Source organism: Nymphaea colorata, chromosome 3, assembly GCF_008831285.2.
Source record: "Nymphaea colorata isolate Beijing-Zhang1983 chromosome 3, ASM883128v2, whole genome shotgun sequence".
Lineage (NCBI taxonomy): Eukaryota > Viridiplantae > Streptophyta > Magnoliopsida > Nymphaeales > Nymphaeaceae > Nymphaea > Nymphaea colorata.
In genome coordinates this window covers 597,034-621,825 of record NC_045140.1, presented here as the reverse complement: position 1 = coordinate 621,825, position 24,792 = coordinate 597,034, and the positions used below count along the sequence as shown (strand labels likewise).

The following is a 24,792-nucleotide window of genomic DNA, read 5'->3' as shown; positions in this document are numbered from 1 at the left end:
TTTAAATCTGCGAGAACTGTGAAATCCACATAGCTAAGATCTGAGCATGGTTCAAACTTCACTTGTGGAGAGGTCTCCCCACATGTTGATGCCTTCAGCCGAGGGTTTGGCCATGGCAAAACTAGAGAGAGAGAGAGAGAGAGAGAGAGAGAGAGAGAGAGAGAGAGAGAGAGTTATGTTGGGCAGCTCTATATCCACCCTGCGGGTATGTTGGGCATATCAAACCAAGTCATCTGAACTGGAATTGGTGTCTGCGCTGCTTCACGAGCTACCCCTGAGGCCCCTCAGATTAGTCAAAATCACCAACATAGTATGAACGGTAGGATTTGAATGGATCTCCAGCACGACTAGAACTAGATTTATACTGGATTCGACCACTAGAATATGGACTAGAACTGGCTTTCACCTTGCACTACGCACATTTGATCACATAAAATAAAATTGAAAAAGGAAAGGAATTTGATATCCAATTAAGAATTTGGATCGGATTCAGATATAAGAAGTGACAACCGATCATATTCGGATTTGGGTTTGGATTTAAGTTAATATTGGCCTCGAATTCAGATATGATATAGATTTTTCCTCATTCAAATTTGAATATGAATTCAAATTCGAGTATGTAGATATCCAAAAAAGTGGATGTGGTAAAATATGCATCTGATTCAAATCCGATCTCTCGACATCCCTAACTGCAACCTATGTTTTGCGGTGTCCTTTGATATCCTCCTCTACATTGTGCAAAGTTTATAAACAGTGTTGAGGACTTAGAATGCAATAATTATGACTTGCCTGAAGCTTGATGGGTCCTTCAAAGGTGAACTCTAAGAAGAAATATAAATTGAGGTCCTTCGTCCTCAACTTCAAACGACTTAAGAGTGCTTTAAAGTTTAAAGTAGCTAGGTTCATTTAAAACCACTTCCAACATTGCACCCGAGGCTGAGTTCTGCCCATTTCAAGAGTTTTTTTAATTCTGCTCACCCTTTCAAATATATCTCTAAGCAATAGAGGAAGAATGATAAAAAAAAAATATTACCATTACAATAAAAGTGGTTTAAAGGCTACAAATTTAAACATATCCTACAAAATTTCTAGTGAAAATCAATGAGGATGAAGACGATGAATCCTCATATAAAGAGACCTCTGAAGAAGAAGAGGAGACAACACCACCGAAAGAAGTTGGAGAAGTAGAGGTGACCAATCACACCTTAGCAAGAACATATTAGTACCCTAAATTCCATGAAAAATAAGGGAAAGATAGGCTTCTAATAAGTAGATCTCTTGGTAGACACTAGTTCTACCCACAATATCATGAAAGAGGATGCCACCAAAAGCATTTACTATGTTTTCAAAGAGCACCCTTGCTACTTTCTAGGTTTGCATTAGCTTAACAGTTTCTGTTTGGTTGCATGGTTGTTAGGCTTCATCTCTCTCGACCAATATGCAAAAAATTTAGAGTCAACCAATATGTAAATGTGAAAATTTTTTGAAATTATGTAGGCAATTGCCCATACATGCCCACATTTGTCTCTGCCCCTGCACATTCCATCAGTACTGCCTCGGCAATGATGGTTGGCAAGTAGACCAACTGCAGCAGTGATGCTATCAGTGGAAGCTAGCGAGTTTGGTCTGACCCTGCCAAAGGAGATCAGTCTAGGTAGGTCCTTCAATTATAAGATTAAGAAAAATTTTGGAGCTGGTGTAGGCAACTTCTCACACTCTATACTATTGACATCCCCGATCTTGTCAGCAACCTCAGCCCCTGCTACCGAGCGCTGCTGGAGCACAGGGCCCTTGGCCCATATGTGTCTCTCGTGCTTGGTAATCGCCTCCGGCTTGATAACTTCTCCACCGAACCAGAGCCATATATGGCACCGATATCTATACCTGTGCATGAGCATGGCTGCTTGTCAGGCCAGAGCATCACCCACCACCCGGTTCTTCTGTGACCGCCGGTGACATCCTTATATTGATGGGTAGAATCTAGGACACGCAGAATGATCTGCCAAGGATGACATGAGGAGAGCTTGGCGCGCCGATAACCCGATCTTAGGGCAAATTGAAGGGCCAGATGAAGAAAAATGCTAATAAGAGGCAGCCATGTCAAACGATGGAGGTTGAGATCACGGGTACATGTCCTCAGTCGGTCATTGCCTTTCATGAGCACAAGCCAAAATGACGACAGTAAGGACCCCTTATCTCTGCTTCACTTTGTCTTTCTTTTCTATATCCCTGCATTCATTGCACGAGGTGTATATATAGTGTAAGAAATTTTAGTTTCAGTAGGTGAATTTATGGTCCTTTATGGTGCATTAACCCTTAATTTAAACCCTTGATGTGAACCATGAAGGCCGCTCCATGGTTGGGGACAACTGAAATCCCAACACCTTCTGGTTTAACTGTGAAGGCTCGCATTTATGCAATTATGCAGGCTCTTCAAGAAACTGAGTTACAAAACCCGAAGTCTGGAGTTTCAGAAGGAAAAAAGAAAAGAAAAGAAATAGTGACATAAATGTGAAACTAATATGGGGCAGGAAAATTGCAGCAATTACTCTACGCTGCTGTTATTTCAACTTAGATCTTATAAATCATTTACATACCGTAATGTATTAAATAATTTCATGTTGGCGGGTGGCCATGGAGGAATTAATTGTACACATGAGAGAACTGCAGTGAATCCCACGTGGGCGCCCCTCCATATATGGCAAGCTTAAATGTGCCAGCCATCTAATGCCTGAGACAAGACTATCTGTGCATCTAACTTGGTTGGCAAGCTTCAAGGAACCACTGCCAAAATTAAATAAAACAAATAAACGGAGCATTGAATGCGAATAGCCATTCCCAAACTTGTCCCCTGCGCAATGATTCTGAACCTCACTGCTTTGAAGGGGGAGAGAGGTGAAATAACACCCACTTAATTCTATGTACCCCAAGAGGGAGTAAGTAAATGTGCATTTAAAGGACGCAAACAGTTTTAGTAAGATGGTGAAGAAGGAGATGGTGGAAGGAGTAGGCAGGCTTCGAAGATATTGAATGTGGCAGAGAGAGAGAGAGGGGAGGTTCTGTATTTAAGAAGGAGCTGCAGCTCAAAAGGACAGTAGGTTGGCTCTTGATTGCACTGCACATTTTTCATGGGAAGTACTTAAAGACTTGATGGGATTCATGAGACTCCAAACGGCCGTTGCACCTTCTATTTCTTCTTTGCAATTTATTGATGCTGTCTACCGGACGGTTTGAAGAGCCCTCTGCCTTAGATCACGCGTACTCCCCACCACCGTCTTTCTGTTTCTTGACTAATTTGTTTCATTCTTAACATCATGCCCTCTTCTTGCCTTTCATTTTGCTTACTGGCTCTTGCATGAAACCGTGATAGTTGATACCCTTGTTGACATTACTTGCCTAGGCCCTAGAGAGTTTGTTGAGTTCCTTCCTTATTCCGTCTACGGTTGGCCGCTTTTTTTTCAATTCTCTGCAGATTATTTCCTTTTTCAGGCTTAACTTGCGTACTTTGCTTTTTCCTTCTTTTCTTAGCAACTCTTCGTATCCGAACCAAGTCTTCTTGCATATTCTCATGATGAGAGAAACCAGCGAGTTTTTCTGGATATGTTAGAATTTACTAAATTGGGAGGTACAAGTTTACCTTTCCTCTTTATAGAAGTCTTCCTATTGTATTACCTTGCACCACCACCTCAGTTATCGAAGTCTTTACCTCCTTGGACTTGAAGGTCTTAAACAAGACTCACCTACCCAGGGCAAGATTCATAATTTGACGCGGTCCTTCCAGTTAGGCGATATGTGTGTGACTGTCTGTGTTTGGTTGCAGGTATTATAGTTATAATGAACTGTGAGAGAGTTATTATTGCCGAATTGCGAGCAATTTATCAGAGGCCATAGTGAACAGCCAATTGCTGCAGGCTGCACTTACCTGCCAAAATGTTTGGCAGTAAAGGAAAGAGAAAGGGAAGATATCCCATAGAGCATTTCCATTTGCCCTTGTTTTATTTAATCCCTGTGAGGAAGAAACAAAAGTGCAGGTGGATATTTAAAGATGGATTTTTATATTTGAGGAAGAAATGAATCATTAAATGGACTCATGTCCAAGAAGCATGTCATGCAATCACAATTTATTGCTGGGGTTGGCATCGGCGGAGAAGCCTAGGCGCCTTCCCATTAATATCTGTCTATGCTTACTCAAATTTTCTGCATATGAAGCGAGGTTTAGTTTTCTACTGAGATCTTAAAGTCCTAAATCATGATATTCCTCATCCTGAAGAAAAAAGAAGTTGGGGCTTAGTCACCATCATGAATTCATGCCCACAAGAGGAAGTTCCTGGTTTTATAGCAATCAATGGAGCAGCTAGAGTGCGTCAATGTTGGCCACTTGGTAGTTTGCAGCTTCGAGAGAGAATTTAAAAGGCCATGGCATCATCTTGAATGCTTAAATTTGTAGGATTTTAGATATTTAAAGCCGCTCCACTTGCCACTTTTAATGCTGTGCCTGCTCACCTTTAAGAGATTGAATATCATTAAAGAACCCTCTTTAAAACGCATGCCTTCATGCATGACTCATACAATCAGAAAATGAAGGAATGAGATCCTCAACTTTGAACGCCTTCATTTAAATAGCAGCTCTAGGTGGTTGGCTCTACTTGCGTCTCATCTTGCCTTTCAAATTCCTTAGTTGGGGATTCCTTTCCTTCTTGCAATTTAAAACAGTAACGATCTGGTTATTGTTCCTTTGAGTTGCGCTTTCTTCCGCTCCACTGCTTCAGGTATTACCTTTTCCTGGTTGGTTTTCTCCTCTAGATGTCGGTGGGTGGATGAGGCAATTGGTTCGGCTTTTCTGTTACTCCCCAAGTCAAGTTGGAAGTTCTGTCGGTGCCGACTTCGTGCCTTTCCTGCCGAGCGATAAGCTTCTTCAGTATAGTGGAACGATGATATCCCAACTTCTAGAGAAACAGAAGAAGAAGGTTTGGCTCATTGATGACCAACCTGACCTTTCCTTAGGACCCCCGCAGTTCCAAAATGGGAGCTCCAATTCTTTGTCCTCAGAATCGGAAGCAAATTCAAGCAGGAAGAGGAAGAACTGCTGGGAAGCAGTCCAGAATAGCGTTGAGCTTCATCTTACAGATCCCTTACCAGTTGATTGGGAGCAGTGCCTAGACCTTGAGGTAATAGTTTCTCTCTCTTTTACTTTTATGTTACTTTTTACAACATTCGCACACAGTAATCGCGGTCATCATCATCTTCACCACGACCATATACACGGCACCGCGTTTAAGAAACGGATAAAAGCAGTGATGCTATCCTTCTCATTGAGAATATGTGTAGTTTCATTCTAAAATTAGCTGAAGGTACTCATACCCTGTGCTTCTTTTGTTCTCTTGTGCAGTCAGGGAGGATGTACTACATAAACAGGAATACCCTAAAGAAGAGCTGGAGCTGTCCCAAAAACCAGAAACTAGACCTGGAGCTAAACATGTCACCACTTTGTGATAGTGGTGAGAGCTATCAAATGCACATGGACTCGAACCTGGCAGCAGGTTCTAACAGCAACAGCAACATGGTGGCGATAGCATGCTCAAGATGCCACCTTCTGGTCATGCTCTCAAAGTCCTCCCCTGCTTGCCCCAACTGCAAGTATGTGCATTCATTGGCGACGAGCCCACCTTCCAAAGTTGAAGCCACCAAGACCCCGGAAACGTTGAGCCTCCTGAGGTAGATTCAAAGCTTTTAGGCACCCTGGAGAGCATCAAATTAACCCTATAATGGCTGTTCATATTTCACCTGGTCTAGGCTTCAATGAAAGGAATGTGGGTTTTATTCGTCTTCAATTTGCAATATATGTACACAATATGTACTAAAATAGTAAAATCCAACCCCGTTGTCCTCAGATTTTGCGTGTGTGTGTGTTGCAATGGTAGAGTTGCTATAAAGTGAAAGCTTTGTGCAGCAAACAGAGCATGCCATTCCACTAGCCTCCTATCATATAATTTGACCGTCCTCTTCTCTCCGTTATGTATGTCAAGATTAGACTTGCATACTCGCAAAGTTAGGATAGCTGGCCACGTATATGCCGTATTTCACCACTGCCATTTCATGGAATGAACACGGCAAGTGGTCTGGTTCACAGCAGGTGTCTCATTATTAAGAAAAGAAGAAGATGAAAAAATTACTGCTAAATTCCTGCACTTCATTGCGTCTTTATTTCGTGCGGGTTATAGTTGATATGTCCCATTTCTTCAATAAAGGCGAACCACATGTTCTGCTGGCTCTACTTGTCATGCCATTAAGCGGAGCGTATACCTTATCTGAAAAAAGAAAAGCCACCATCAAAATTTTCTTTTTATTTAACATGTGGTCACTTTTACAGCTAGGACGTTTAATGAGATTAATGTAGAGAATGAACAACCTCAGTTTCAGCAAGGACATCAATTCTCCCCATAGTAGCTTCCACCATTATGTATATTGCCTTGAGGCGTCATTAATGGCAGAAGACTGCAGTAAGAGCTTCATTCCCAAGTCCAGCGATACGGAAGAAGAGTTCGACTCTAAAAGAGAGAGGTTCTCTCTCTCTCTCTCTCTCTCTCTCTATATATATATATATATATATATATATATATATATATATATATATGTGCGTGTTGGGAAATGAGATCATCGCTCTTGCCATCAGGAGAAAAAGCACATCAATTTTTTATTTTTTTGTGTTGGAGGTGCGGACATAAGCAACCACTTTCCATGAGGACCATTGCTCGTTAAGCTGTCACGATGTTCTTAAAGCAAGTCGAGTTACGTGCCGGGCTTGGAACCAAGAATTTTGAATTATAATTCTTAGCCTCTTCCTTGGCACATCGGTTTCAAAAGTTTGACAAGGCCGAGGTGAGAGGGAGGGTAGGGGGACCAAGCCCCGCGGGCTCCTCCTTGGCTCCGCTCCTGTGTATGGTATACTTTCTCTATGAAAAAGAAAAGCAAAATTCAATAGAATGTTTTGTTTTTGTATAAACCCGGGTCTTAGCTGTTAGGAACGATACCCTCTCTCTTTCTCGCGCTCTCTCTCTCCACCAAGAGAAGAAGCCGAAGAAGAATTAGGAAGAAGAAGACACAAAAATTTTACAGAGACAAAGTTTTCCTAAGTCCACGGCTGCATACAGGTTTAATTTCAGTGTTATTGAAACATAGAACAATACAAGGAAACTGCCTCCGTCATCAATGGGGGGATTAGGGTAAACTTGTAAAACGTAAGATTACATGAATGCCCTAAAAAAAGTTAAGGAAACCTTTTTAAGCAAGGATCAGGCTCCACACTTCAACACTAACTTCGTTGTTCAGTTTATTGGGCAGCCGTAAAAATGCAGTACTACTCACTTCAGCATATGCAGGAGCTAATTTTCCAGTTACAGAAAATATAATCCACTGTTATTAGATGACATCTTGAATCAACAGTAACTCAGGTTAAAGCTGAAGTCATTCCCTGCCATTCCCGAAGAGCAAAGTAAGAAGTGGAAGAATTAATTTGAAGATGTGAATGGAAAGATAAATACGGTAAAGGTTTGGTTAGAACTAGGCGTCAACGTCATACAACCACAGATGACAACGCCCTCCCACCAAATCCGACCCTACAACCTTAGCGCATCTGTTTATGGTCGGCTAGCCTACACTACCCAACTACGAATAGTTGAGGCACGCTCCTTGTGACTCAACGAGTCATCAACCTCACTGTCTTCCATCAAAGATCCTTTCCTCCCCCTGCACACGACTGAACCGTCACCCTTCTGCCGCTCCTTGCTATTTGAGTGGCCATATGAAATGACTACGTAGCAATGTCCTACTATTCTTGATCATCCGCCACTTTGAATGATTGAATCATATCAATGTCTTGTAAATTCCTTCCAGCTAGCTAACCTAGACGTTTCAGTACTTTCATCTTCTGATCTGTTCCCCACCCTCAATAGATCTATGTTGAATTGCTCAATCTGGCCTCTTGAACTCGAACCTGTTATACCTTCCAACCCCTTGATTGTGTCCACCTCTCTTTCTCCTCTCCCTTCTGTTTTCTGAGTTTTTCATCCAGCTCGTTGGATTCTGGTACTGGGCTTCTTGTTCAGCAAGGACTCCTGATCACCTTCCTTGTCAATGGCTTGAACATCAATGCTGCACAATCTATTTAACTGTGAGAAGTTGGCATTTGTCAAGAATATACTTCACATGCCTCTTATCTTCAACAATGAACTTACCTCTTCACTCTAACTAACGACCCAATAATCCATCATGATCTTTCGTAACTTACATACTTCCACATTAAACCACACACTAGGTAGCAAGTATATCATCTTCCCACTACATAATCCACTACATGAATGCAGAATCATATGGTTTTTTAATGTGCGAGCGGCCAAATCTCCTACCAACCTAGTCCCATGCGCCAACAGCCACCTTATAACTTATTACAGTTGACGGTTATGTTCCTGATTCTCTCTACAAATTTTGGACTTCTATCATGGGTAGAGAGTCTTCCTATTGAATCCACATGCAGAAACCAGTTAGCACATGCAGGGCCCTGGTTATTTCCAGTATCCCTCTTCCAGCTACTCTTAATGGCCTTCATACACCCTACACGGCTACACCTTTAGATGGTTAACTTCATGGCCGGTCAAGATCATCGCTTCTTGGTTGTCCTCAACACTATATTGCACAGCTGAATCAATTGTGCCCAGGCCAAAGTGAGCCTGCTCTCCATATTTCTCACATGCCCTTGCATAAGTCAGCCCTAGGCCTTGAAAAAATTCCCCGAATCTAAGTTCCAGTAAGCTGCTTCTCAAGAATATTGTCTGGCTATTTGTCCCTCCAATAAAGATGTTCTCCTGCCATTTCCTGTAATGCATCTGAATTTGTCAGCAATTTGACTGCACCCACCACCTAAGCTTCTCCAGCCCCAATATCTCTTTCATGGCTTCTTAGCTATCCATAAACTTTTGTTCCTCTTCAAGTATCTTTTCTCTAGCCAAATACCCAGTTTGTGTTGTTATTGTTATAATATAATCTACACATCCTGCTTGCAAGAAGAGCAAGATTCCCTTCATAAGCTTAATTCCTACCCTACCCTGTTCCATTAGCTTACGAATGCATTCCCAGCTAAGCAGGTGATGCTTTTGCTTATGATCCTAAAGACCTACCAGCAAGGACCCTGCCACATGCAAGTTTCCAACTGATTTATGATAGATAAAAAAGCAGAGAACTTGCATCTAATGCGCCAGAAATGAGGCAAATTGTGCTTAATGAGAAAAGAGGCATCTGCTAAGATGACAACAACTGCAATTCCCATCCTGCCAATTTCCTTTCAAATCTCACCATAATCTGGCTACAAAGAACTTCAGAAATCTTACTCATAAATAAAGAAAATCCCTAAACGTTTCAAGTGTCATTCAAACAAACAAAACTTCGAAACCCTTGTTGGGGTGACCAAAGGATAGATGCAAACAAAACAGAGCTTTCATGGCATAAGAAGACTATATACCTAAACTGGGACCACCGTGGTATCGGTGGTTGTCACACCGGCAGCAGTAACAGGGTTTCTCCCCTCAACCATCACCAGTAAGATGAGGATATACAGACAACTCGTGACGATGGCTGAAAGGGAACCGTCTTACCCAAGGAGGTGAAATCCTTAGCATGGCCCTTTCATCACGGGACACAGCGATTGAGTCGGTTTAATCGTGTACCTTTGCATTGATAGAGGAGTATTCTGATGGGTCACAACCCAACAGTCTCTCACTAGTCCTAATCAATACGAGTGTGGGTAAAATTTTATGAATGGATTGACCTTAAATCCATCCCACGGTCATTTAAGTTATTGTTTTACATTTGAAATAAAGAAAGACTTTAAAACAAACAATCAAACTCTATAAGAATCAACAAACTATATGTGATCACTATATTATATATATGGTATATTTACATCGAATCGAACAGACCCATCTTCGGTGTATTTACATCGAACCAAACAGACCCATCTTCGTTACATGTTTAGAACATGGTCCAGACACTAGCGCTTTAGTAAGAAGATCTGCTACCATATCTTTAGTGCGATGTACTAAGTCCACACCAGATGATTCTCTATCATCTCTTTAACAACAAAGTACTAAAATTCTATATGCTTACATGAAGTTGTATTTTTATTATTTTTAAAGAAAGACACCGCAACTTTTATTATCACAGTAAACTTTAAGTGGTAAGCTGTGAAATAAAGCTCTTCATCTATATTGTCTGCTAAGATATAATGCAATAAACTCCACTTTTATCATATGAGGAAGAGTAACATTTTGTTTCTTGCAAGCTGGCAACTTTTGATGCATATGAAATGTTATTCATTGCCATTCTGGTATACCAGGCATATTGTATTGAGGTATAATGTCATATTCTTTATTCATATTGCTTGCTAAGTAGCCTTATATAATGCAATAAACTTCATTTTTATCATATGAAAAAGAGTAACATTTTGTTTCTTGCAAGCTGGTAACTTTTGATGCATATGAAATGTTATTCATTTATGTCATTCTGGTAGGCACTACCAGACATAGTGTATTGAGGTATAATGCCATATTCTGTTAGAAATCATGTTAATGGCCCTTTCATTTTTCCTACCTCAGTAAATTTACCATAATATTTACCACTTCTATCTCATTTGACTCTCTTGATTACTTCATTGGTTTGTTTCTTTATTTCTTTCTTAAACTCTTTGAAAACCTAACATATGTCTGATTTTACAAAAATTAAGTAGAAATATATACACCATGAATAGTTGTCAATAAAGGTGACAAAATACCTTTTACTAGTATAACAGAGAGTGAATGATTTACAAACATCTCTATTGATTATTTCTAATCTCTTATCACTTCTTTTAGCACATTTTTTATATGTGTTGGTTTGGTTTGTCTTTATGCAATCAACATATGGACCATTCACTTACAAGTTCCTTTATTCTCTTTTTAGATATATGACCTAGTTTGCGATGCCAAAGCATATAAGAGTTATCATTTATGATGTTACATTTATTTTCAATCAATGTAAATTTAGAAACCAACATTTCTTGAGCCTCTACATTTAATTCATATAAACCATCACACAAAAAAGTAAAACCAATTTCAGTAAAATATTTAAATATATGCATTTTGATATTTACAACTTTCATACAAAATTCAATTATATCTAACCTTGTTACAAATACAAGATTTTTACTATATGAGGGTGCAAAAAACACATCATGAAGCTTCAAAATGAAACCAGTATCAAGTAGTTTGACTTGGCAGGTCCCAACAACCTTTACACATGAATGCATCTTGTTTCCTGAAAATATATTTCTTTCATGCATTGTGGTACCATTTTGTTTAGAAAGTCCTGCAAAGTATAACAATATGTATCATAGCATCAAAGTAAATCCACCAGTTATTCACAAGAATATGTAATAAATTACATTCATGAGAAATGAATGACAAATTACCTTTCTTCTCCTCTTGTATTTCATGCAATCCATCTTCCTATGTCCATTCTTCTTACAAATGAAGCACTTTATGAGAGCCAGACCAGATTGCTTGGTTTGAAAAGTATGTTCATCTGATGATTTTTTTTTGGCACTTCTTTTCATTTGGGTCCAACTTGGCTAGAGTCTTGGTGAGAAGCCATATGTGTATTATGCACATTCTCACTCCTCTTGCTTAACACACTTAGACAATAGTTCATTAACTGTCCATTGAGCATCAGGAGATTTTAAATGGTACATATTCTCGCGGTAGAGATGCCAAAATGAAGTGCTTATAAAGTTTGCCAATATTTGATATACGGCAGAATACATTACAAGTTGGGCCAGAATCAAACAAGAAATAGCCGAAAATCTTACCAAGAAAAGTCCCATATTATATGCTATCTCACTGCAACCTTATTTAATTTCCAACTTTTTCGTTACAAGCAGTAAAACCTGCAATAATTTTCATATTAAAAGGGTATGAAATAAAAAGCCGCTTGCCCATGAAATGATTTTGCTATTAGCCATCAATTCCCCACCAATGGGACAGTTTTTCTTGGGACTTGAAATCCGTAGCCTATTTTGATAGTGTTGGCCGCATGTGGACGAGAGAGAGAGAGAGAAAGTGGAGATATCCAAGATGTGAAATTGTTGGAAACCTTGCCTGTCTATCAAGATGTGAACTAGCGACCTTTTTTTTTTTCTTAAAAACCTTGCCTGTCTATCACGAGTCTAAGACTTAGACTTGTCCTCACAAGGCTGGAAGACTGGATTTCATTGTCACTCACTAAATGAACTTGCACCAGTGCAGACTCATCTATGTTTGTCAGGCACAACTATGTCGCTTTTATTGTTGTACTGGACCCAATTCCTAATATGATTGTTTAGAATTCAGTATTGTAAGACACATTTTTGAGGGGTTGGTACAACCCACGTGGCAAGATAGACAGCCAGTTTATGTTTTAAATTTTCCGGACATCAACTTCTTGTGTTGTAAAAAAGAGGACAACGATATACAAATTGAAACATTGCATGGACGTCGCCCTAAGAAATCACAAGTAAGTTTAGTGTCCTGAAGGATGAAGGAAATGGTGAGGGCTTCTGCCTTCTAGTTGAACAGTAGAATGAACTACTCATCTTTGTTTACTCAACAGGGTTCTATATGTCACATTCTTAAAACCCATCAGGTAAGTTACGTGATGGTCATTAGGGACCTGAAATATACATGATTCCACGGGATCCATAGAGATATGAAATTCTAAATATACAAAAAATTTGAAATCAGATCCAATCTCAAATTAGCTTCCCATGGCCTTAACAGTACAAGCTTTAAAAAGGAAAGAAAGTGATCCGTCGATAAGAAATCTAAGAAGCGTAGCACGTTTGGCGTGATATTGCTGCTTAAAATTCCTATTCACATTTCGGATCAGTCATTAGTATCCAGACCCGCTGTGCCTTTTTGGATCCTGCCATGCACGTGCATATCACGTGCCGCCGGCCAAGCGATTCCTAGAACCTGGAATCCATTTCCGCAGGTGAGAGGGTGGGTCCCAATCATGAAATCTCCGGTAGATCCAATCTTTTAATTGGAGGATCCATTACGTGTTGCGTCCAGATTATGTGGGTCATGCATGTAGCGGGCTCACTTTCCCTCCAACCCAGACTGCCTTTTGGATCCATTCGTCTTGGATCAGGTCCACCGATGGACCTGAAGTGGATAAAAACTCCGTTTGATACGAGTCGTCGGCAACCACTTTTCTTTCGGGTCACATATTTGATTCTGAGCTTAGGCACTGAGCCGTTCTGCCGCCAATAGTACCCGGTACTTGGCCCGACTCAAGCCTAGAAACAAGAAATTATTAGGTCAGTCCGACAAGTGAGGTGCCGACTTGGCGACCCAGCAAGTATAGGCAGCAGATCACTAATTCGAGTTGTGTGGGCATCCCTTTTGTGTCAACATGATCAATCAACATACTAACTAACATGCATTTGGGGCGCTTTTGATGGTTTGAAATTTTGATTCAAGAATGAAAATTCTAGAATCATGATTCATCTTTAAACTGAAACGGAATCAAAATTCTATGTTAAAGTTTCATAATTTTGGAAACAAAATACTTTGTTTGTCTAATAATTACATTTAATTGAACATTGTGATTCTAAAATTGGTATATCAAACGCCCCCTCAGTAACCATGGAATATGTGGTTTAAGGAGAGGTGTAATGGAGAAAAAACTTTGTAGGCAAGTTTATGTATTATTTTTTATTGGGCAACTTGTTTCTTAAAAATACAACTTGGTTTTTATTTTTTTTCAATTATATCTACCATTCAATCTCTTGAAATCAATGACCCATGTGATTCCTATCTAGTTTGGGTAAATAAGGGTTTGAGAAAAAGATGATATATATTTTTATCATAATATCTTTTTCTCGTTGGTTTTTTTAGATATATATATATATATATATATATATATATATATATATATATATATATATATATATATATATATATATATATATATATATATATATATATATATATAGTGAGAGAGAGAGAGAGACTCATGGCAAAACGAAACCATAACCTTTTTCGATATATTGTGAAATTATCGTTTAAGGCGGCTTTTCGAAATTGTAGTATTGAACCGTATGCCGAGATCCGGAGGGGAACCGAATATCCGACTCTCTTTAGGTCCTCCGTTTACGGTGTTCCCGGCGCGCGACATTTTCTCGCAGTTTTTTTTTTCCCCCCTCTCTCTCTCTCAATTACCGATTCATTGTGATCGTGGTCTTGCACCGCGGCTGGCCTCTGCACAAATTTTGCGCCCTCATCGTTTTCTCTTGGTGATTGAGAGGAGATCACGTTATATAGAAGGCAAATTGAAGCGATACCCAGTTGAGCAAAAAGTGGGTGGGGTAATGATGCTGTTCTTGAAAGATTCTTTTTTGTTCTCTTCCACCCTTCTGAAAATTGGCTTTTCCTCCTTATTGATTGGTTCATAGCCAGATAGCGTTTTAAATTGGTGGCTAGAGAAAACATCAACTTGTTTTCGTAATCTACTCATCGTTCTGCCTTTGCGATCATATCTTGGACTTTTGATCGTCGAGGTTTTCGGCATTCTCATGGTGGCTTTCCAAGTTTCTTGAAGGCCCATCTTCCATAATTTTGCTAAGGAACAAAAAGTCTTATTTCTTTAGCGGGTTTTTGCACTCCCCTCATTTTCTTCTTTTCTTGCTTTTACACTCTTCTGTCTGAACATGTTTGAAGTTTCTTGGTAGTCAATTCTTTTGCTTTTTTATTGTACTTTAGGTGGAAGTAGCTCCAATTACTGCTCTCACACGATAAATGCTGTCCAATGGCGGCTAGATCGGTAAGTGCTTGGATCAGAAGTCCTTGCGAAAGCCAGAGAAACATTATTGGAAACAACAGAAGGATTTATGACCACTGTAGCTTAAGGTACATAGTTAGTTGTGTTGGTCGTTATCTTTCCATGGTGACATTTTGACCGTGGCACTTGCTTTTCGGAGTGTGGTTCTAAGCACCCGTCGCATTCCCTTCAATGTTTCGATTTAATAACTGGTTTTTGACGATCTTACGGGCTTTGTCTGAATTTTTCTACATGATGAAGTGTAGTCGGTACGTTGTGAGACCCTGCTTTTGCAGATTTGTTTGACTGAAGGCTCCAGAGAGTAACACATGTGGATTGTACTAGAGCTTAGAATCATTCTTTTAAGCAGTCATTTTTCAACAAGTAAGTTAGGGACGTTGTGAATAAACCGTGATAATCACGGATAGGTTTAACTAGTTACTTTTTAATTTCTTACATTACTCAGATCAGTTTTTCAAGCTGATTATAGTTCTGGGTCCTGTCTATCTTGGAAACTAGAAATGGCCTTTTGTCTTGTCTAAGTTTTTTAACAACTCTGTCCTTAAAACTAATTAAGTACTTAAAATTGATGGCTAGAGATTGAAAAATTGGAGGTTTACCTTCCTTCTTTTCTCATTTACACCTTCCCTTTCAAAGCATTCAGTTGAAACTCTCATTAGGGTTTTTTCATAATGCATTCAGTCAAGAAACTTATGGGATGAGGTTGTCTGGTAAATTTTATGTTCTCTTTTCATAACCAGATGCTGCATTCCGCCAACAAAATACTGCTTATTTTAGATAGCTTATATGTGTTAACCAAAGATTTTTTCTTATGCAGCTTCAGATGCAAAAATCCATTATATGGTGGATCCTTCTCTTTCATCTCGTCAATAGAACATGATGTTTGTCTTTCAAAAGTATGGGTTGCTGCAGATTATTCAGATTCCATACCTGATTCCTCCAACTGTGGGGGAAATATGGGCTACCACCCACTTGAAGACGTGAAAGAGCGCAAGAGAAAGGACAAGATGCTCACAGATGCTGAAATAGCTAGGACTGTTGCTGAGGTCAATATGCAAACTCGATTCCAGATGTTTAGATTTAGTTTTCATACTACAAGCTAGTAAAATCTCATTCTATGTAATCATTCACGTATGATTGTAAATATATTGCAGGCCAATAACAGGGCTTTGTTGGTATTCCCAGGCATAGTACACCGTGAGCCACATGGTCATGCCTCATGGTTTGAATATCAGTATGCCATTGATGCTTATGGAGGTCTGGTACAAAATATGCATGAATACATTCACGTTGAAATAGCTACATGCATACCTCTGTGCACATGCACTCAAATAGAAGTGTTACTAGCAACTCTTCTTTTTGTTTGCAGATATGTATTTTGAAATTTATGATTATGAAAACATCATGCAAGATCGTGAAGCTAGCAATCCTGTGGTAAGGAGCTCATCTGTTTTCGGGAGCTGCTATTTACTGTCCAAGGAAACATAATATGCTTATGTTCTTTATGTGTGTTTGATCAGAACGTTTTAATTGGATTGGACATTCCAATTTATAAAGCTAACAAGGGATTGAATGATGATGCTTACGAATCACCAGACATTGGCAGTGGTGATGAAATATATTTCGAGGATGATGATCATGAGGAGGTCTGCAAGCTGCTTTTTTCTCTTTACACTGCAGGATCTTAATTGATTTTAAGAAGTCTTACTTATCTGCCTGTTCTCCTTACAGAGTGATGAGGTAAATACGCCAGCATCTTCAACTGATTGGGGATATCCAGATTCTATGCACTGGGTTCATCCAATGTATTTTGCAAGACATGTAACAAAGGTGTGTCTTGGTACTTGACCATGACAATGATAGAGAGCTCGCTGCTATTTCTCTCTCCTCTCTCTCTCTAGAATGGCCATCGTAAGGATTAGGCCATTGTATCTTCATTTCTATTTGCTTGTTTTTTCTTACCCATTTCTTATGAAATATCAAAGAGCTTGACAAGTATCAAACTATTCCAGAGGTTCATATTCATCCAGGTGGTTCATTGTTTATACTTTATCGAATATGTCAAAGCGTTGATGTGCTCAGCCTGTGTTACCCTAAGATGCTGGGCATGGGTTCTGACTTTTATTGCCAAAAAATGTGTTTTTGTGTGGGTTGGGGGGAGGGTGGTGGGGGTGTAAATGCATGATGGCATGGTAAGATCATGCCATGCCATAGGTCGGGAGAAGATGTTCAAGTAGTCTATATGGGCATTGCTGATTCTTAGTTCTAAGAATGCTGGAGAAAGAAGCCTATCCAAACAATAATGTGCACATCCTTTGAAGCATAGGAAATGAACTCATGGAGGATTCTAGCTTTTCTTTAACCATTTGTTCATTCATCATATAGGAGCCCTCATGTCCAAAAGTTGGTGATAACTTGATGAGACATTCGTAGTGGCAGAACATCAAAAGGAATCATGATCTAAGGTTAAATTCAAAAGGAAAATCTTTCATTAAATTGGGGATGAAATCTGAGAGGAGTTTCAAGGGGAAATCTACATGAAATCAAAGGTAGAATCCTCCAACCTCAAAATAGCTGAAAATGAGATCATAAAAGTCATCAAATACATCATCTTGAGACACCTAACTGTTATATGATGGATTCTTGCATTGATGTTTGAAACTTTGAACTTGGTGCTGGGGTTATATTTGTTCCATTGTCACAGAAAATCTGTCTTTTTTGAAAAAACTTGGTTAAAACATTAAAATAATCAAAACAAAAAAAAAACTTGTTTTTCCCTTTTTTATAAAAAACTCTAAAATGATTTTTTCATGTTTGATCTTTTTTTCTCGTTATTTTTGTTTCTTTTCTCAAGTTTAAAACTTAAGTTAAATTATTTGTCTTCATTTCTATCATTACTAAAACATCATTTTTATGATTTTATCAAGATGTGTTTTTTTTTGTTAGTTCTTCATTTATTTTATTTTTTTCCTAATTTTTAGGTCTTTTCTTTTTTAAGAGACTTGCTGAATTTTTCCTGAGATTTTCAAGTTTGCCAAAAAAATACCTGAGAAAAATGTTACTGTTTAAAACCCGTTAATGATATTTTTGTGTGTGTGTGTGTGTGTACATTTATAAATGTATTTGTATAGATGTGTATATCTATGTCTCTTTGTTTTTGAAGATGTACGATTAGGTGTATAATGTGTTTTATTTCCTTTTTCTTATAATTTGTTTTTGTCTGAAAGGGCATAATCATTATAAAACATCTAACTGCTGGGAGTGTCCAAGTGTCAATTGTACTAGTCTATTGGCATTTATTGGGTTGCTTCTTCATTTTTGTGTACAAGTGTAAGTTGTCAAAATTGGAGATCGGTCACATGTTGGTCAAGATTCTTAAAAGAACTAGGTTAGAACTATTCAATCCGAGCCTAAGTCAGTTGGATAAAATGAGACTAACTGTCATATATGAAAACACAACCATTTATTATATATTCTGCATAAACAAAACCACAAATGCATATGTATATGCAAGTAGACATATATACTGTGATTGTATTACATGTTAGAGATAGAGAGAGAGAGAGAGAGAGCATTTATGTGAAAGGACTTGAGAATAATCCGATATTAATGATTTTGAAAGTTCTTCAGAGGTTTATATGCCCAGTTTTCTACTATTAGTTGTCCTAGTTTGTAGCTTTTTTGGGTGCAGACCAAATCTGACTATGAAGCGGTTGCAATTCATTACACTAAGCAGTCAGGTCAGTTTCGGACAGGGATGTTACAGTTATCAGAGCCAAGTTTAGGACTAAAATATAAAATGTGAGACACTATGGGATGTGTTCCTGAAAAGATGTTTGTTTTCTTTCCTGAAATTTCAGGAATGGCACATCCTTTTCCTAGCATTCTAAGGACAGGGTTGCATCTTTAGAACTCTTCTTGGTCTCTGTTTATATGTAGCTGAATAACTATGGAGAATACATTCTGCCTGCTCCTCATTCGGGAAAAAACAAATTGCTTATTTTTTCATACTATTCACTCTTTATGTTCCAAACCCGACTTTCCGAACTTCCTGTTAATGTATAAGCCAAATGGAGTTTGTTAAAGGAACTAAAATTCACCAAAAAATTTGCTTGCACTGTAGTCAATTCCTGACTATGAAATAGTTTCCAAAATATGCAAGGTGAAAGATCAAACTTGGTGCGTTTTGGACAATATATATTTTCAAAATTCTGCTGAAATTTTGCTGAAATCACATATAAACATATAGTGTGATACTTTACTTAGTGTGATCCTTTACTTTTGAAGATGGTTTGATGTTTTACTTTTGAAGATGGCTATTCATTTTGTAGGCCGTTGATAGCAAGTATAGGGATATGATGGACCATCCATCAAATGGGATTTCAATTCTTGGTCTTCTAAGACCTGCCTTATTAGATGAAGAATATTATTTAAGGAGGTACTTCTATGGTGAAGAAGGTGATGATCATTCATCAGATTGGAAAGGTAGCTTATGGACCTTAATAGTTTGAAGTCTTTGACCTAATTAATCAAGTTGCTGGTTGTCAAATATTGATTTATCAGAAAATTAAAGATGTGGATGGATGTTTTACGGTGTAATTATTGCACTCAGATGAATCAGATAAGGAACTGGAGCAAGTGACTTCAACTTCTGATTTAATAGGTGAATGTTTCTGTCTACATCCTAAAGAAATTGGCTCTGTGAGGTACTTTAGCTGATCCATTGATTGTTTAATGCAGATGGTGATTTCTTGAGGCTGAATATGAAAGACAGTGGATCTCAGTTTAGCTCCACACTTTACAAGCTGGAGATTGTCAACATTCAGCTTTTTAATGTCTATGGCAATCAGGTAACTACCTCTACTTCATTTACAGGAAAGGAATATAAATGTAAAATCTTGATAAGTTTTCCTGTTCATGACTATGGGAAATGCCAGACAGAGGTGAAACCTATGCATTTTGATCCTTGTTTGGCTTGTGATGTCAAATGATGCCACTTTTCTATGGAAAGCCCTGCATATTTGTGTAGATAGATGGTTGTATGTTTTACATTTAGTTTGTTGACCCTCTATAATTTGGTGGCAGCGTGGGGTTAGCTTGCAAGATTTTCAAGAAGCTGAACCTGACATCCTTGTACATTCTGCTTCAGCAATCATAGATCACTTTAGTGAGTATGGAATGAATTGTACTGCTGCTCTGAGGACTCTCTGCCGGAAAAAGAAAGGCTTGAAAGTAGAGGTATGAAATGCATTTTGGAGCATGATTTAGCTTCAGCATCAATTTTCAGCAATTCTTCTTTGTCAAGAAAAGTTGCTTAGTTGTAGGTCTTAGTCTAAATATTCATATTTCCAGCATGATTTGTCCAAATGATTGGTTATCCGTTGTTCACAACTTAATCATTTCCCTTTATCGTTAAATAATTTTCAGGATCTTTCTATTTCCTGCTATAGCATGTATGCCTCTTATAATTATTGTAATATAGTAAAAAATATTACCTTTTGTTAGAGCTTGATGTGGTATTATGTCTGCAAATAGATAGTTTTCCTTTATCCTGTCTTCAGGATCTTTTTATTTCCTGCTGTAGCATGTAAGCCTCTTGTACTTCTTCTAATCCAGCAAAACATATACCTTTATTAGAGCTTGGGGTGGCATTAATTTTCACACGTCAATAATTTGGCTTTATCCTTCAAATAATCTTCAGGATTTTTTATTTCCTGGTGTAGCATGTGACCCTCTTATAATTCATGTAGTCCAGTAGAACATATTACCTCTGTTAGAGCCTGAGTTGGTATTCTTTTGAAGCTTCTTATGTAATATCATCAGTCAGCCTATGAGTGATAGCCCTGTAGCTCAGATAGCAGGGAGCTATTTTCAAATTCGTTGGGTCTTAGATACACTGATCTGAGAACATAGAAGATCTGCTCTTATATCCAAGCAACTCCTGCATAAAAATAGGACCTGAACTCCTTACTTTTAATGATACCAAATCCTCTCTTTGACGAGGCATGAATTTGGGCATGGGGTCTATGCATTGCCACGTCATCTTTCCCATGCCACATCAGATAGGATCTGAGAGTCTGAACCCTCAAAAGATAAGTAGCAGTAGTTAAAGAAAGAGGAAAAAGCATGGGAATATGATAGTTGAACAAAAATCAGTTTCTGGAGTTCATGCTTGGATTAGATATTACAAGCACATCATTAGGATGTTACAAATGTTATGTATTGTAAGACTGTTTTTTCCAGTCTGATCTAGTGCTTATACTGGTAGCTCAATGTTTAGGAGATTGCTGCTTTCTTTTAGGAAGGAATTTCTGATTGCGACTTCCCTTTCTTTCTTTCTTTCTTTTCTTTTTTTTTTTTTAATGATGTTGGGAACCCACTGAGTTTTTTTGGACAAGTTGGAAATATTGACCTAGAATGCGTGTTTACCTTGCACTTCTTCCTTGTACACCAGAAAGTGTCTACTTATTTGGGCTTATGTTAAAGGACATATGCACCATTCTTCAACGTGAAGGCCTTTAAGCCAACTCAGTATTTGCCTACTCAGTTGCTGGAGTCTGCAGGGAGAAAAAAAATTCTTGTATGTGATAGTTGTTTGTACTGTACACGAATCAACTTGTTGTGTTACTCTGCATAGTTCATAATACCAACATTTATCATAAAGTAATCTTTCCATTTATTTGATGTAGGGAGCTAATATAATTGGTGTCGATAGTCTTGGACTGGATGTACGAGTGTATTCTGGAGTTGAAACCAAGACACTTCGTTTTCCATTTAATACTCCAGTAAGTCTTAGTTGAGAGGAGATACTTTCAGTAATCTTTCTAGTTTTAGTATTTTAATTAGGCCTGATGTGTTTCATTATCAAACATGACAAGCATTTTCTTTAGTTGTCTTCTCTTACTTTGTAATGCAATAGTTCACACAGAAATCCAAAATTTCATTTCCATTAACGTTGCACAACTGCTGTCTTGCTATATCTCTGGCTTGTTTCATTGCAGGCCACATCTGAAAGTTCTGCAGAGAAGAAAATCCAGCGAATGCTATTTCCAAGGCATCATCGAAAGAACTCAAAACCACCAAATGATGCATATGAGGATGCGGATTCTTTCTGAAAGATGGAGTTGTATCTACAATAACCGTGTAAATGATTCATTCGAGCAGTCCCTTGAAGGTTTTTTGAGATGTTATCTAAAGCACCTGCAAGAATATGAGAAAGAGGTCCATGGAGCATACTGTCTTGACTTGAGGGGCATGTTCTAGTGAATCTTCTTTTGGCACTTGTGAGGCCAAAATCCATAAACAATTAGGCTAATTGATTCTACCATTTTTGCCTCATTGGATATCTCATTCTTAAACTAACGGTTCATGAGAGGAATTTATGATAGATTAGGTGGTGGCTCTTTCTTAATTGAAAAGCAAACCAGTACAAAAGTTGTCCAACTCTAAGGCAACCAATTGGGAGGGGATCAATAACTATAATGTAACAATTTCAAATTTAGCTTTCAATTATTTACCTTGTGGTTCTGCAACTTTTTTTCTTTGGCAGTTTCCACCAACATTAGTTGAAGCATTCAGTGATTAGGGCTGAAGCCATTTTGAACGTCCTTTCATATTTTGAATGACCGTGTAGAGTTAATTCCTTTGGTAAAAGATGAAGCATAATTGGCCCTCTTGCTCACTTAGCCATTTCTTCCGAATAACATTTGTTCAGCAAGATGCAAATTGTGTTTGGTTCTGTGTTAAAATTCATGCAGGTAGACTGATGGATGCTTTGGCGGTATGGTGATGTGTACCTTTGGCCTATGGGTGGCTCTTACCCGCAGAATGGTGCCAGTTGCGGCAATGCCAACAGTATTTTGTGTCATGCAACATACATCTGTTTGTGTTTACTCTATTGTGGATGTATTTTTAGATTTATTGCTATAATTGGTCCCTTTTAGCTGCAAACTCTGGTGCCAAATGGAGGATCTGAAGTTTGTCGTTTAGTTAGGGAGTGTTTGGCCTTATGGCATTTGTTTTGCAAGTATGTGTGATAGAAGTCAGCATACTAGACAATTTTGTATAAACACTTCGTTTATATTGTCAATGAAAATTTGTGTATTTTATATAAGCTTTTACGAAACCTTTACTAAAGAACAGACATATATTGTTAGTTGTGACTGGTTTTTGTGTTGGAGATCAAATTCCACCTTGAGTCAGAGTCTTAGCCTCTGCCAAGCTGTGCTTGCCAAGTGCTACTTGCCTTATCTTTTGCACTATAGTTGAGTTGGGACCTAAATGTTCCGGTAGACTCTAAAGCTAACCATGAAAGAAAATCGACTCCCATGTGGTGCAACTGCATCTAAACTCGAGGAAACAACTTATGTCTCGGCCACAAAATGGAATTGAGAAGCTTGTCTTCATACCCAAGATACACCACTAAAGGAACTCAGCCACGCGTTCCATTGGCGGCACCTGTGTGTGTGGCTTAGTTCGCTTAGAGGATGAAGTATTTAAAAAGGCCCAAATGGTTTCCAACCCAAACAAAATTTCTTTGCTTTCACCAAAGGGTGTCTTTCCTCCATAAACAGTGGTTTGACAGGATGTGCCTTTGTAAAAGTGAATTGTGATTGGTTACTTGATTAAGTTCATGCAGGTAAACTATTGGATGCTTTGATCAATGTGGTGGTGTATACTTTTGGCCCTTGCTTAGCTCTTGCCTTCAGAATGCTGCTAGTTGCAACAGTTGCCAACAGCATGTTATGTGATGCAACATACATCTATTTGTGTTTATGTCATTGTGGATCTATTGTTAGGTTGTTTGCCATACTCAGCAGGGTAACTTTTCTGGTGCCAAATGAGGGCGATAATTTGGAGAAAAGTCTACAGATCTTCATTAGCGAGGGATTGCTCGTCCGGTGGGTCGTTGTCTTGATCGGTTCTAATTGATTTAATGGGCATTCCTAACACTGGTCTTTCTGTAAGTATGTATAGCCAGGAGTAGCATCCTACTTAATTTTTCGTACAAATACTTCGTTTACAATGGAACTAGAAATTTCTATGTTCTATATATGTTTTCCCCTACCAACAAAAGGAAAAAAGATGTCTATTTTGAGTTGTGACAACTGTTTTCATATCAGATCTCAAGCTCCACCTTAAGTGAGAATCTAGCCTCTCATGCCTTGCTTGTCAAGTGTTGCTTGTAATTTACTGCATAATTATGACCTAGACCCTCTTGTAGATTCTAAAGCTGACCATGAAAACAGATTCACTCTGTATCTGGTGTAAGTGTACCTAAAGTTGATGGAGCAATTGGTGTATCAGCACATGAAATTGGGAACATTTATCTTTGGACCTAAGATACACCACCAATGGGAACCAGCGACTTGTGCCATAAGCAACTATTTATCTAGCTCAATTCCACGTCGAAGATGAATCCATTCTGCCCCATGCGGTTTTCAACCAAAAAATTTTCAATTCAGAAGAGGAGAGGGAACTTTAAATGGCAGCAAAGTCAGATACAAATCTCATCCTGTGCCAACTGTGTTCTCTAGCTGATTTCTGACGAGCATATTTTCTACCATTAATGCAAGCAACCCAATAAATCTTGGTCAGAAATGCAGAAAAAGTACTCCAGGTTCCGTTGGTTTTCCGGCACTGAAAGCGGAGCCACGTGTGGGCAGTTTGTTCACACAGTCTCACAAGATTCTTTTATTTGTATATATTTGTTTATATTTGCATTTGGTGTTCCTCAATCATTTTGCAATATATTCAAAAGGTCCAAGATTTTTTGAATTACCGCCCCTCAACTGAATTTCTGCGTCCACCACTGCCTGCACAAAAAAAAAAGTGTTCAATGGGTAGATCATTTTGATTATCCCAAACCCACGTCTTAGTATTGGGAAA

At 38.5% G+C, this 24,792-nt stretch overlaps 2 protein-coding genes across 8 annotated transcripts; both read left to right on the top strand.

Annotated features, from left to right (window-relative positions):
• The first annotated feature begins 1,670 nt into the window (after positions 1 to 1,670).
• Positions 1,671 to 5,890, top strand: LOC116251064 (uncharacterized). Its single transcript, XM_031625131.2, has 3 exons — positions 1,671 to 2,181; positions 4,804 to 5,168; positions 5,390 to 5,890. Exons 1-3 carry the CDS (start codon positions 2,079 to 2,081, stop codon positions 5,717 to 5,719), a joined length of 798 nt encoding a protein of 265 aa, XP_031480991.1. The 5' UTR covers positions 1,671 to 2,078; the 3' UTR covers positions 5,720 to 5,890.
• An 8,314-nt stretch (positions 5,891 to 14,204) lies between these two features.
• On the top strand, positions 14,205 to 22,983 carry LOC116250746 (uncharacterized protein At3g49140-like). 7 transcript variants are annotated; one of them, XM_031624656.2, is made up of 14 exons: positions 14,207 to 14,431; positions 14,826 to 14,972; positions 15,722 to 15,950; positions 16,059 to 16,161; positions 16,274 to 16,338; positions 16,425 to 16,550; positions 16,636 to 16,734; positions 19,236 to 19,389; positions 19,517 to 19,567; positions 19,645 to 19,754; positions 19,990 to 20,142; positions 21,594 to 21,689; positions 21,906 to 22,047; positions 22,662 to 22,983. In XM_031624656.2, exons 2-13 carry the CDS (start codon positions 14,872 to 14,874, stop codon positions 22,017 to 22,019), a joined length of 1,401 nt encoding a protein of 466 aa, XP_031480516.1. In that variant the 5' UTR covers positions 14,207 to 14,431; positions 14,826 to 14,871; the 3' UTR covers positions 22,020 to 22,047; positions 22,662 to 22,983. The 7 variants fall into 7 exon arrangements, with proteins under 7 accessions (XP_031480517.1, XP_031480516.1, XP_031480515.1 ...); XM_031624655.1 differs by lacking the exon at positions 22,662 to 22,983 and having other exon boundaries at positions 14,207 to 14,422; positions 21,906 to 22,420; XM_031624652.2 differs by lacking the exon at positions 22,662 to 22,983 and having other exon boundaries at positions 14,208 to 14,431; positions 21,906 to 22,420.
• Positions 22,984 to 24,792: the final 1,809 nt, after the last annotated feature.

What these genes read in the sequence shown, in the direction of transcription:
- LOC116251064 (XM_031625131.2), top strand. Translation starts at nt 2,079, where the DNA reads ATGCTAATAAGAGGCAGCCATGTCAAACGATGGAGGTTGAGATCACGG. An exon ending in CACAAGCCAAAATGACGACA is followed by an intron (nt 2,182 to 4,803) that starts GTAAGGACCCCT and finishes TTTCTCCTCTAG; the next exon opens with ATGTCGGTGGGTGGATGAGG. An exon ending in AGCAGTGCCTAGACCTTGAG is followed by an intron (nt 5,169 to 5,389) that starts GTAATAGTTTCT and finishes TCTCTTGTGCAG; the next exon opens with TCAGGGAGGATGTACTACAT.
- LOC116250746 (XM_031624656.2), top strand. Translation starts at nt 14,872, where the DNA reads ATGGCGGCTAGATCGGTAAGTGCTTGGATCAGAAGTCCTTGCGAAAGC. An exon ending in TTGCAAGACATGTAACAAAG is followed by an intron (nt 16,735 to 19,235) that starts GTGTGTCTTGGT and finishes TTCATTTTGTAG; the next exon opens with GCCGTTGATAGCAAGTATAG. An exon ending in GTTTTCCATTTAATACTCCA is followed by an intron (nt 21,690 to 21,905) that starts GTAAGTCTTAGT and finishes GTTTCATTGCAG; the next exon opens with GCCACATCTGAAAGTTCTGC.